The sequence below is a fragment of the Alligator mississippiensis genome, chromosome 2 (assembly GCF_030867095.1).
Source record: "Alligator mississippiensis isolate rAllMis1 chromosome 2, rAllMis1, whole genome shotgun sequence".
NCBI lineage: Eukaryota > Metazoa > Chordata > Crocodylia > Alligatoridae > Alligator > Alligator mississippiensis.
In genome coordinates this window covers 91169832-91182949 of record NC_081825.1, presented here as the reverse complement: position 1 = coordinate 91182949, position 13118 = coordinate 91169832, and the positions used below count along the sequence as shown (strand labels likewise).

The following is a 13118-nucleotide window of genomic DNA, read 5'->3' as shown; positions in this document are numbered from 1 at the left end:
GCATCGCTGCAGTTTGTTAATGACAGTATATGTCAATGTTGTGTTTACATAGATAATTTACCTGAAGCTTTTAAGAATGTTTCTTTTCTCACTTATTTTTCATCTAGGCAATGATCTCCTGTAGGAAGATAGCAGAATCCAGCCAAAGAGTGCAAGTTTATATCAGTCGCGTCATGGATGCCCTGGGAGAATTCAGGTGAACTGAAGCTGAATTGAATTATTGGCTGAGCTGATAGCCCTGCCGGTAGTTAAGGTTACCCAGTGCTTCCCACTGCAAGAGCCCATTTTCAGCTGCCTGTACATCTTCCAGGCTTGAATCACTTTGACTGGGATTTCTTATGACAGGTCTATAAGTGCAGCTGAAATTGCACTGGAAAATTTCAGCAGAGATTATTTGTCCATTTCTGATGCAAAGATTAAGAGGAAACTAATATTGTTTTGTTAACTTTTTTTAAATCTTAACTATTTTTGGTGAGGCAGTAGAACTTCCTCACTGAGCATGAACTTAAGTGTTTGGCAGAGGGATTTTCCTGATGTCATATACAACTTTTATGCATGTACTGATTTCCATCTGTACAATGTACATAGATTAACTCTGTACAGGGATTTTCTATACACAACTTCTTTTATGTTGTACAGTTTTTTAGGCAGAATTTCCTGGGGAAAATCTATAGTTTCAATTTGCACATTGATGTTGCGTACCAGAAAGTATGATGAAGTAAACATTGCTTGTATGTGGAGCAGCTGCTACGTAAAATGAGCCACTTTAGCTTGGTGCATGATCTTCCAGTTTATTACTGCATTTACAGCACAGATATTTAGACTTTTCTGAGATGCACTGCCCAACTTCTTTGCCTTGTAGTGTATATTGTTTTATGTAGTACACTATTGATTACAATATGATGCATCTTGGATACGGTGTCCAAAAGTTTGCTTCTGAAGAGAATGGATAAAACGTGCATAGCTCAAAGAAATTGTATAAGAGGAACTGGAACTACTCATTTTGACAGCCTTCCTGCACACAGGTTAATTTAGCTTTTCATTCTCTTTCTTTGTGACAGAATTACAATCTGGAACCTGTATTCGGTTCCAAGAATCGCAGAACCTGTGTGGCTTACCATGATGTCCAGCACACTGGAAAAGAACCAGTTATGTCAGCGATTTCTTAAGGAATTTACGCTTCTGATAGAACACATCAATAAGAACCAGTATGTTTCCTCCCTTTGCCTCTCGGGAACCTGTCATCCAGTGCATAAAAATGCAATGAAAAGCATGCTGCTGATACGGGCATAGCAGGATATTTTTCTGGTATTACCTTGCTTATTTCCTTCAGGTTCTTTGCTGCTTTGTTAACTGCGGTGCTGACTTATCATCTGGCGTGGGTCCCGACTGTAATGCCAGTGGATCATCCTCCTATAAAGGTCTTTTCTGAGAAACGCACATCACAGTCTGTGAACATGCTGGCAAAATCGCATCCTTATAACCCTCTCTGGGCTCAGCTTGGTCAGTAGCAAACTTTCTTCTTATTTTTAAATCAGATTTTTTTTTAACAGCCCTCCCCTTGGCTCTATGCCTCTTCTGTGGGAGCTGTTCAAGTGCAGACAAGAATGAAATACGTGTACTTCATCTCTCTACATGTGGGGGCCGGCATGATATCTGGGAACTGGTTTAGGATCACTGACTCTCAAAGCTGGACCTGGTCCAGCACAGCTGCTGTTATGCAGCTTTAAGATTTGCCATCAGATTGGGGTTGTTAGTAGCCCCTGTGGCAGTGAAACACTTTCCAAGGATGGCTCTAATATACCTCTGTGATAGGGAAGCCAAGAAAGGTGACAGAGGTTGGGAAGAAGAACAGGGCCCAGTTACAGAGCAAATGGGCAAACGGGGACAACTGTAGCCCATGAGAATTCTCTGATAGGCAATTGCAAGAGGACAAAGGAATCACAAAACCCAGCTGCAGCCTCTGGCCCTAAATCTTCAGATGGGGGAGGCAGAGGGTGGGGAAGGACTGACTTTAGCTTAATGCTACAGTTTCATAGACTGTAAGGGGCTGGAATGGACCTCACAGGATCATTAGGTCCAGCCCCCTTGCACCAAGCAGGAAAGACAACTGGGGTCAGATTTGCCAGGAGTGGTATGACTTCTGTATGATAAGCATGTGAAAAGAGAGCTGATGAAACGCAAATAAAATTGGCTACAGCAACCTTCTAGAAATTGCACCTCATACAAGTTATACATAGTGACCAACATACTTGGGCATGATTGTTTGCAGAACAGATATTCAGATGCCAGTACTCTGTTTTTGCACAAAATCTTGCTCTTAATTCTTACCTTTTGGAAAATACTTCTTGTCCTAGTTTTTTTGTATGTTTTCTAAAAAGGCAGAAACACTTAGCATAGTAGAAACGAGATGTAGACACTGAACTGTTGATGTTCATGTGTTGGCTGCTTGTTATCCAATATTATTCTATTGGCTGTAGCAACGAGGCTCTTATTCATAGACGCAGGTACCCTGAGAACTGCTGTTTCAGTTGCAGCATTAGTATTGCCTGCTTTAAAACTGAAGAGTTATCAAGAGGAGTGATGTACTGGATTTTTTTTTTTTTTTAAATGGGCAAAATGGAGTTGACTTGGACAGGAAGGAGAAGAACAAAGGACTCGGGAGTCTAAAATTTAGTTGGAATGAAGGTGTAAAGTGGTGTAAAATGAAGGTGTAATCTGGTCCTTTCTTCCAGAAGCAGCTTCTAGTGGTTTTCCATAGGAACGGAGGGAACATTGTTACAAACTTTATGCTAATAATAGTATCCAGAAAGGAGTAGGTACAACAGAAAGGTAGTGTCAATCTGGTCTTCCTACCAAGATCATAAAGACACAACCAGAGCTAAGTAGTTGGATATCAAATTATCTCTTCTGTTCTATATTCTCACATAGCCAAAATATGAATGTTTTGTAACTTGCATCAGTATGAAGTAAAATGTTGCCCCCTGGTGGTTCATTGGCTTTTCAAAAGTCAAGGTTCTTGGTAAAAAATCACTTCCTTAAGAAAACATTTTGGGTGACTGGTATGTAAATAACTCTGAAAAGAGACAGATTTGTAGACATGCTATGTTCTCTTAGATCATGGCATTCCAGTAAAATTTAAGTTAATTTCAGTCTTTCATATGTGATAGAAATCTGTTGTTAATGGTAGTGTAACAGTGTTGTTGTAGTTGTGATTGTCTATAAATTATGCAAGAGGCAAGGATTTCTTAGGGTGCTATCTTCTATTGGACCAACTGTTTAGCTGGGATAAAGTAGACAAGCTTTCAAATGCAAGACATTCTTCCTCGGGTTGCTCTCTGCATTTCAGATGTCTTGCATTCAAAAGCTTTTCTAGCTTTATCCCAACTAAATAGTTGGTCCCATAGAAGATCTATCACTCTAAGAAATCTTTGTCACTGTTAATGGTAGACCTGTCTGGAAATTTTATGATTTGCATGTTAAATTGCCAGCAAGTTGCTCTAAGAGATGTTTAAAGTTAATTATATGCAATCAATTTTAACAAGTCTGAGTCCTGCAAACAAGCCTTCGCTTTAATATGCCTGTCAGTGGAGCTATTCATATGTCTAGAGTTATGTAATGTGCAAATATGTTTCCAGGACTAAGGCTTTAAAGTGTGTGTGTATGTGGGGTGTTTATTTGTTTATTACTCTTCATTACTTCATAATGTCATATAAGCTTCATGCTTATTTGATTTCCATAGCAGCTGTGCTCAGCTTATAAGTAAATTGACTTTTCTTTTTTTGAATGGTGGAGCTTTGAGATTCAATCTGGATTCTTTCCATCCATCATACATAATAATAAACGTTCTATGAGCTACAGGCCAAAACAACCTAACCCCAGCCCAACACAGGTCAGGTGTCTTTGGTGGCACATCAATGGTGAGGGGCAAGCAGGGTGTTGGACTGCACACGTGCTGAAGCCAGGCAGCTGGGAGCTATACCTGGGTCACCACTGCCCATCTCTGCCCCCAGCTTCCTGGCTGGTTTGCAGATGTCTTCCAGCCAGTGGGGAACTGAGCCAGGGCTGGGCCACAAGAAGCTGCATCTTCACTGCTGCCACCTTTCTCCACCCCATTTCTTTCCATCGTCCTCCTCCTGCCTCCCACCTTCAGCAGAGGTGCAACTGGAAACTGGCTGGCCCCAGCTCAGTTCCCCACCAGCTGGAAGCCGTGCCTGTGCTGCAGCCAGGAGGCTGTGGGGAGAAGTAGCAGCAGCAATTCAGCTCCTCACTGGCCAGCCCCAGCCCCTCTGGCTCCATGGGCTGAATTCAGTGGCTCCAGTGGGTTGGATCCAGCCTATGAGCTATATGTTGCCAATCCCTGCCTGTTGGCTTCCACTGCCTTTTGTGGACTTGTACAGACCAAGCTGCTTGGACTTGGGGAAACATATCCGATAGAAACCTAGCACATGGTATTCCACTGTTGTAGTTGATTACTCATGTTTCCTTGTGGAGCCAGCAATGCTAGGACCCTGTCTCTTTACTTACAAAAGCTCATGTATATTTAAATTTTATAAACAATCCTAAAGGTGCCAACCCTATGCATGGGGCACCTACCTCTAAGTGAAAATACACCATGTGTTATATTCTATTTATATAGATGTAACACTATCAGTTATTTTTTTTCCTAGTAGCCTGGGTAGTGTCACTGGAAGTGCATAGATGTTCATATCCTTTGCCTAAAGAGAAAGTAATTTGTTTTTTCTGAGATGCTGTAGATGGCATTTCATTTTTTAATTTCAGATATTTTATGCAAAATTCTAAGACTGCTTAACTTGGTATGAGAGAAAGTAAGCATAGTAAAATTTTATTGATTTGGTCAAGTGTCAAACTTATCCTTGACTTGTTTTTCTTTTCCTTGTGACCATTTCTAAATCAGAGTCGCATTTTTGTAATTTCCATTTTTTTTAAACAAACTTCCATCCTTTTCACCTCAAAGCTGCTGGAATGGTAGTTGCCTAGCCTTTATAATCAATTGTGTGAGAACAAGCTAGCATGTGAATAGAAGAATGCATGTGAATGCATGGTTTTCCAAGCTTCAAACTTTCATGAATTTACCATGAAAGAGAGCATTTTGCAAACTATTTAAGAAGTAACTACCCAAATTACAAGTGTTCTTTTGAAGTAATATGTATTGAGGTTAAACTCTGTCCGATTGGGAACTTTATACGTATCATCCTATCCAACTGTGTAAATCTCTTTTCTTTATGCCTTTGTATAGGTGATCTGTATGGTGCCATAGGCTCTCCAGTTAGGCTGACACGGACTGTGATAGTTGGAAAACGTAAAGAATTGGTTCAGCGCTTACTTTTTGTTCTCACATACTTCATACGGTGCTCTGAGCTACAGGAAAATCAACTGACCTGGAGTGGGAAGGTTGGAGAGGGGGAGCAAATGCTGAATGGAAGTAATATCACAACTGTTTTGGAAAAGGGAGAGATGGAGGAAAGTGACTATGTGGTTGTCACTGTTAGAAATGAACCTGCTCTTGTGCCTCCAATCCTACCTCAAGAGAATGGTGGAAATAAAAACAGTATCTCTATAGGGTGTGTAAGTAACCCAGAAAATTCCTGTGTTGTGCCACCATCTTCAAAAGAAAAGAATGAAGAAGTAATAGGAAAGGCAGATGCAAGCACTAAGGAACCCTGTATTGCATCCAAAGACCACTCAACTGGCAGTTATGGGTCTCATAAAGGAACAGTGTATGATAACAGGAAAGAGATGGCAACTGCTACAGGAACTGTATCTTACCTTTTTGAAGAACCAGCTGAATCAGAAGTTTTAACAAATGAATTAAAGAGCCCCAGCCAAATTCTTTGTGAAGTAGAACAAAAGCTGTCTGGTAGGTCATCAGCTGTACCATGTCCTGAGAGGCTTGTTCACAGGAGTCCTCGTTTAGAAAGGGTCACTTTTCAGATTGGTAGTTTTACATCACCAGAGTCAGATTTAGAAACCTGCCAGCAGGAAGTGGATGAAAATCTTGGGACATTCAGACAAAAATCAGAGCTAATAAGCTGTACATCAAATGCCTTGGCAGAAAATGCAGAGAATCGGCCTGAATCTTCAAAGGCCCCCTTTCAGCCATGTATTAGACGTAATATTTGTTATTCACAGATTCCATCATGTAAAGGGAGTGAGAGTGTGTTTAATAACCTCTTGGCTGAGGCTAATAGAGGGGAAATGCATGTAGCGAATACTTCTGCTCTTCCTGGACTCTCAGGTGAAATAGTTGTACCCACTGATAACAAAAAGAAAACCATGAAAACAAAAGGCTTGGAAGAAGGTAGAACTCTGAACTCCAAGAATCTGGAGGGCCATTCCCCTGACACTATTCAAACAAGTTCTGCTGTGATACAGGACTGCAGTCAAGTAGTCCATAAAGATATCTCCTATGGGGATGCTGGAAAGGAAATCTCCATTAGAATCAAAGGAGACATTCCTAGGAATGAAAGTTCAGATAGTGCACTTGGAGACAGTGATGATGAAGGCACCTCACATGTCCCTGATCGTGATCAGCACCCTCAAGGTCAGGTCAACAAGAGGCATAAAGAATTTGCAGAAGTAGACCTTCCTTTACCAAGGTAAAAAATGTGAATAAATATAGGGTCAAAAGCTTTTGTGACCCAGTGCATCTATGAAACGTACTGGGGTCTCCATTTACTTCCTTCATATCCTGGTGTGATTTAAGAACTGCAGTCCTTTGTTGGCAGTCTCTGTGTAAGTCCAGGATTGAATAGGATGAAACACCTGAAGTCTTGACAGACAGTGAGCTTATTTTGCCAGCTTTTTGTAAATAATGGTCCTTAAATGGAATTTATTTTTAATACTTGTTAAAAGTGGCAATTACAGGAAAGGTTTCCAAACAGTTTTCACAATTATGATTCTAGCTGGCCCATGCTTTTACCCCTTGGGCTCTGATCTGTGCAAGGGAACTCCTTGTGAGCAGACAGCACTACTGACTTGAGAGTTCACTATCTGGGTTCTATTATTTTCATCAAGTCTCAAGAAGCTGCACCCTGGGAACTGAAATTTTCCATTTTGTACTCTGCCAGAAAGTGAACCTTTGGAAAAGTTGAAGCAAAATACCTTTCTCTGAACTAAGGGAATAGAGAAAAGTTGAGATTGTAAGATTACTTCCCCACCCCCCAACTCTTTTTAACTAAAAGTGTGAATGCTTAAAATATATGAAGAGTTGACATCTAAAATTTAGGCATAATTCTGTTTTAATGCTAGCAGCAAGACCTCTGCTTTGCTTGAAAATTGGTTTAACAGATACAAAAAGCATAATGAGCTTGTTCACCAGAAGCCTCCTTGGATTTACATGTTTGGAGATGTAGATAATAAGCCATTAATTAAACAGATTCTTGACTTGCTTTTCTTGCTTTAATCTGTCATTAGAGCAGAGCCTTGGGTACACATTACTTTTGTAGCACTATATCGTAGACTTTAATTCTACAAATGAGCATCAGCATGTTTGGGCCACTTGTAGCACCACAAAAAGTTCCTGTTTCAAACAATAACTTCTTTGTAGTGCTACAGGAGGTCTCTCGGACCCCCTCAGCTTTCTACAGTCCTCTGTTCTCCTTCCCACCTCTCCAAGTGGAAGGGAAGGAGACTGGCCAACTCCCTGACAGCTAGGGAGGCAACCAGAGCTGTAGGTCACCATTTGTGGTGATGGTGGCTGTTACAGAACCAGCCCCACTGAGGAACAGCTGATCTGCAGCTGATTTTTAGCTGATCTGCAGCTATTCCATGAAACAACTCTGTCATGTCCAGCTCTGCAGCCACCACTGATCAGTTGTTACGAAGCAGGCAATGGGCTGTAAAGCACTGCCCCTGCCCCTAGAGGGGAGGCAAGGAGAGCATTCCTCTTCTCCCCCCCCCCACCAGTGGCTGGGGGCTTCCTTTCTGCTACAGCTGCCTCCAGCTGATGCCAGTGGTGGCATCAGTCACTTCTGTGTGGGGCGGGGGTGGAGGAGAAAATGAGCAGTCACGTTATCACATGGTGGCTTGAGAGTGCATCTCTTCAGGCAATTTTGTCATGGGCCCGCCAGGGGGCTTTGCACATGTGCATGCCTCCATAGCACTCTATTTTTGGAGCGCTACGAAATGTAGTGCCACCCTTCCCCCTCCACACACCCCCTTTTCTTTTTTCTTTTTTTTTTTAATGCATTTAGGGTACGGATACATGTTGCCCTATGGCAACATAGCAATGTGCTACAAGCAACATAGCAATCACGTGTGTCTACACATGATTGCCAGCTACATCACTGTAGCGACGCACTTCCTGGGTACAGCGCGCCACTACGGTGACATAGCAGTGAAATCTACCCATGCACTGTGTGCACATCACAGTAACCACCTGTACTGTGCCATACTTTAGTACTTCCAAAAGGAAGTACTAAAGCACAGGGATGTGTAGATGCGACCCTAAAGAACTAAATGATGGGGGGGGGATTTTAAAGTTCCAACAGCAGCACTAACTCGATTCCTCATCCTTTTGTCTAGCTGCGTTTACTACTGATTATTGTCATATGCCAAAGGACTTTCAGTATAAATGTTAAAGGGGTATAGAAATAGACTGAATGTGAGACCTAATTCATGTCATAGCTCTAAACCAAGTAGCAACGTGAAGAATTATATCAGTCTCATGGTTTGAAAAGCCAGTCACAAATATGGTGAGCAAATGTCGATGTGCCTGGAATGTGGCTGCGTCCTTTAACGTTTTGACTGAACTTTATATTTCTGTGTTTTAGGTCTAACACAATCAGCAGTCAGAGTGTGAAAAACTTTGGAAGGTCGCTTCTCGGTGGTTACTGTCCCACCTACATGCCTGATCTAGTACTGCATGGAATAAGTAGTGATGAAAAGCTGAGGCAGTGTCTACTAGCAGATTTGCTTCATGCAGTACATGTAAGTTGATACATTTGCTCCAAGCCACTGACTTCTTAATAGCAAGGATTATGTGATCTAATTGGGAGCATATAAGATGTGTTCAACCAAATAATGGTTTATCACCCCTTTGGAGACATTACCCTTCCCATGGCTTGGAAAAGTGACCCTTTCAGAAAATATGAGAGGAGCTTGCCAGCAGATAAGATGCTCTTACCTGTAGTCTTGGTCTTACCTCCCAAGTAATTGGAGAAGTAATCTGTAACTCTTTACTTGTAACTTAGAGTTGAACAAGTCTGCCATTCTTTACAATATCAAAAACATAATATTGAGCTGTCTTCGCATCACAGTTACATTGGCAGGCTGACTGCTTTGCATCTTACAAAACAAGGCTGGTCTGCAGGTGGTTGTAAGCTTACTACTGCAGTAGCCACCTACTATGGTACATGTTACCATGGTGATAGAATATCTCGTAAGGACTGAGCTTTTGCCAGACATTAGCACAGATGACTGCAGAGAGCAGTTGGCTGCTAAATACAAGCTTTGTTATGTGCTGAATTAAACCATGCAAAAGTCTCCAGTTTTTACCCTAATGTAGTTCAAAGTGTAATTTATTATAACCAGTTTGCCACTAAATTAACTTTTATAGTTGCACTATAAAGGCTGACTAAAGATTATTATGACCTGCTGCCTACTGATGGATATCCACTCCTTTTAGCAGTAAGAAGAATTGCACTACTGCAGTGGGTTTTTGTTTAATGAAAATGCTATTTGCTCTTCTGAAAGCAGAAGTTTGTCCATGGAACAAACTGGCCCGAGTTGTAACCCTGGGTCTATTTCTTTGTTTCTTCCCTATGATGCAAAAGCTTGTTGAATCTGTGCTAACGGCTGAGCCCAGGATTGCATTGAATCCCTCTTTTAAAAAGATGCATAAATTTATAGCAGTCATCTAACCGGCATATTCTTCATTTTGGCCCCCACATTGCTGCTCAGGCTGAAATTCATAAATTTCAGTCCAGTTTAATGTGTGGCGTTTTTCTGGCTGGGTTTTTTGTTGGAACAAAAAAATATTTAAACTTGGTCTAGAGGCTTTTTTAAACTCTCACTTCTGAAGACTAAATTGTTCTTATTTTGTTCTCTTCACAGCATCCAGTACTTGATGAGCCCATAGCAGAAGCTGTCTGCATCATTGCAGATACAGATAAGTGGAACGTACAAGTGGCAACAAGCCAGAGAAAGTTGATGGACAATATGAAGCTAGGCCAGGATGTTTTGGTTTCCAATCAAGTGTCCAGTTTACTACAATCCATTTTACAGCTTTACAAACTCAACCTCCCAGCTGACTTTGTAAGTGTGTTTTCCTGACAACCGGAGTTAATGTTTCAAAGTCAGATTTTTCAAATAGTTTATTTTCAGGTACTTTAGCTATTAGCTTTGTAAGTTTGACAACAGTAAATCTAACATCAGTCTAAAATCTCACTCCTTTCCTGTTCCTCTTTTAGAATTGCTACCTCTCATATTAAAACTGATTTGTGACTTACTCTTTCACTCTATTGATGTAGCAGTCATGAAGGAGGTGCAGTTTTAAGGTGGTGCCACTTTGCTTCTTATGCCTCTGTAGTATTTTATTTAGTCTTTACGAATGAGGGGTGTTTGTCCCATGTACCTTGTCTCATTTCACACAAAGGCATATGGCAGGCAGGAAGTAAATGTTGCCCTACTTGACACCATATTATAATACTGGCCTGTAATTTGTTTAGTGAAAATATTTGAAATTTGTATAAATTAAGATATTGTCAGCTTGCCTTAACTGGTACTGTGTAGTAAGAAGATTTCTTTTACTATTCGGATAATTAAAATCTTGGCTCGCTGTCCTTGATAAAGATGAGAGAACAATTATGAACTCAAAATTTGATTGTTTAAAATCTTTTTCTTGTTTAAAAAAATAAAAATATGTAACATTGCTTACCAAGCATGAGTCTCTTCCCATTAGATTTTAAATTATTGCATATCCACATACAGTATTAAAAGAAATTCAGACACCCAAGAACAGTTTTCTTTCAATGTGCTTCTAAAGTTTATTGCGGCCTGAAGTTGCTTGCTGCTGTTGTCTGTCAGCTGATTACATGTTCCATAACATGATGTTCTGCATAAACTTGTTTTCATCTTCAGGAGCATGTATGTAGAGCTGAATTACTTTGATTTTGCTGCTGGCAGTTGCTGCAGAGAGAACATATCACATTTTAATACACATAATATCCCAAACTAAAACATTGGTTAAAGCTTGTTCACCTTGCAGCACAGAAGCCATTATGTATCTGAGGAGTGTATAAAAAGTATATAAGCAGCTATATCACTAGCACACTAAAATAAAGGAAGAGGGAAATTACTTCTTTTAAAAAACCTAACTGAAATACAAATCCAACTTTTGACATTGTACTTGATTTTTATTAAATATTCTTAAACTGGGACTACAAGACACCTTATAATACAAGGGTGGACAAAATACAGCCCATGGGTGAGCAGCTGCAAAATCATAGGATCTGGCCCGTGGGGAGCTGGTGGGCTCTGGCTGCTACATCATGCTGGGTGGGCAGGCACATCCTGGCCCCATCTGCAGCTTAGACCAGTTCCTGCCCCGTGTGCCAGAAGCAGACCGGGCACATGCCAGCATCAGCTGTGCACACTGCCTGAAGGTTCCTGCTGGGGCTCGAGGCATCTGCCAGAGCACATCCTCAGGGTAGAATGGCGGCTTGAAGGTGCTGGTGGTGGCAGGGGCCCTGGCTGAGCTGCCTCTGTTGAAGCTGCCAGCTGTGCCAACACCAGCTTCTCTCCCCCGACCTACCTGCAGCCCCATCTCGCATATGGAGGTTTGGTGAGTTATTGCAGGGGGGAGGGGGGCGCTGACCTGGCCCGTAGCAGCTCTCCAAAACTCCCTATGTGGTGCATGGGCCCAAATAATTGCTCACCTGTTTATAATGGGTTCAAAAACTGGTCTGCATGGTAAACAGTGAGAATAAGCATTCCTGTCAAAGAATATTAAGACAGTAGCTTTCTCAGTTATCTGACAAACGTTAATTTTCTCAAGAAGGACAGATCTCCAGAGTAATGAAGTTTCCATTTTATATTCAACTACTTAAATTTATCTTCAAGAACAGGGGTTGGCAACATATGACCTGTGAGCTGGATAGGACCTGCAGAGTTGGGCAAGTTACAGCAGTGCAGGGACTCTGTGCACACCCACAATGAGGCCATGCCACCTGAGGCTCAGCTGGGTTGTTCAAGCCCACGCTACTGAAAGGTTGTTGGGTGATATTTTAGAAAAACAATAGTGTTTGAGAAATTAAGAATCACTAATTCAAGTATGCAGGTTTCAGGCTTAGTAAAATGCCTTTTATCATTTTGGATATAATCCAGCTCCTTTCTAAATGAGTGAAAAGACTGTCATCAGCTTCAGTGGGAATTGAATTTGTTTCTTTGACTGCTGTATAACAAAGTTGCTAGCCAGGAAAAATAGCCTGTTCCAATCCTTTGAAGAAAAACGTTTTTTTTGTTTAAAATTGTGGTTGGCAGCTTGAGAATGCCACTTGCTTATTCTTCCTGTGTTGTTATACTGCAGTCACTATATTCCTACTAGGATAGGAGTTAAAATAAATGTTTATGTTTTCATAATGCTTTGACATGAATACTGAATCCCTAAGGTTTTTTGGTGCATTTCTTTACAGTGCATAATGCATCTGGAGGATAGACTACAGGAGATGTATCTCAAAAGCAAAATGCTTTCGGAATATCTGCGAGGACATACAAGAGTTCATGTGAAAGAGCTAGGAATTGTATTGGGGTGAGTAAGATATAAATCCTACAATAAATTTCTGGCAAGCCTTAGTGACCAAGTTCCCTATACAACCTGAATGCTGCCTGCTGTTTAATGAGCAGGCTTGCTTTTTGCTGCTCATTAGATTTATACGAGAGAGGGAGACTCTAGTAAAGTGTGAAAGTATGTACCACTGAGCCATCTGGAACTCGCTGAACTGTCTAAAATTCATCAGTAAGGATAAATCTCTAGTCCTTCTCATTTACGTGGAGTAGAAATGACATCTTTCACGAACAGCTGAGATGTGAATTTTGTTTTCAATTAGTCTGATATTTTCCCCCCTTGTGTATCAAAGTTAAGGGATTAGGAGAAG

The 13118-nt window shown here is 41.1% G+C and overlaps 2 protein-coding genes across 9 annotated transcripts in view; one reads left to right on the top strand and one right to left on the bottom strand.

Moving 5' to 3' along the window:
• Positions 1-13118, top strand: part of FNIP2 (folliculin interacting protein 2) — a 63697-nt gene that overhangs the window by 46091 nt on the left and 4488 nt on the right. For all 4 annotated transcript variants that reach the window (XM_059721929.1, XM_059721930.1, XM_059721927.1 and 1 more), the window contains 7 exons: positions 108-196; positions 1062-1208; positions 1334-1503; positions 5261-6620; positions 8796-8952; positions 10078-10278; positions 12657-12772. In XM_059721929.1, the coding sequence (XP_059577912.1) occupies positions 108-196; positions 1062-1208; positions 1334-1503; positions 5261-6620; positions 8796-8952; positions 10078-10278; positions 12657-12772 (2240 nt within the window). The remainder of the gene's footprint in view (positions 1-107; positions 197-1061; positions 1209-1333; positions 1504-5260; positions 6621-8795; positions 8953-10077; positions 10279-12656; positions 12773-13118) is intronic.
• SPMIP2 (sperm microtubule inner protein 2) overlaps positions 10949-13118 on the bottom strand; it is a 72559-nt gene continuing 70389 nt past the window's right edge. For all 5 annotated transcript variants that reach the window (XR_009459808.1, XM_059721932.1, XM_059721933.1 and 2 more), the window contains one exon: positions 10949-11151. Coding sequence is in view for 1 of the 5 variants with exons in the window: in XM_059721931.1 (XP_059577914.1) it covers positions 11100-11151 (52 nt within the window). In the remaining 4 variants the exon portion in view is untranslated. The remainder of the gene's footprint in view (positions 11152-13118) is intronic.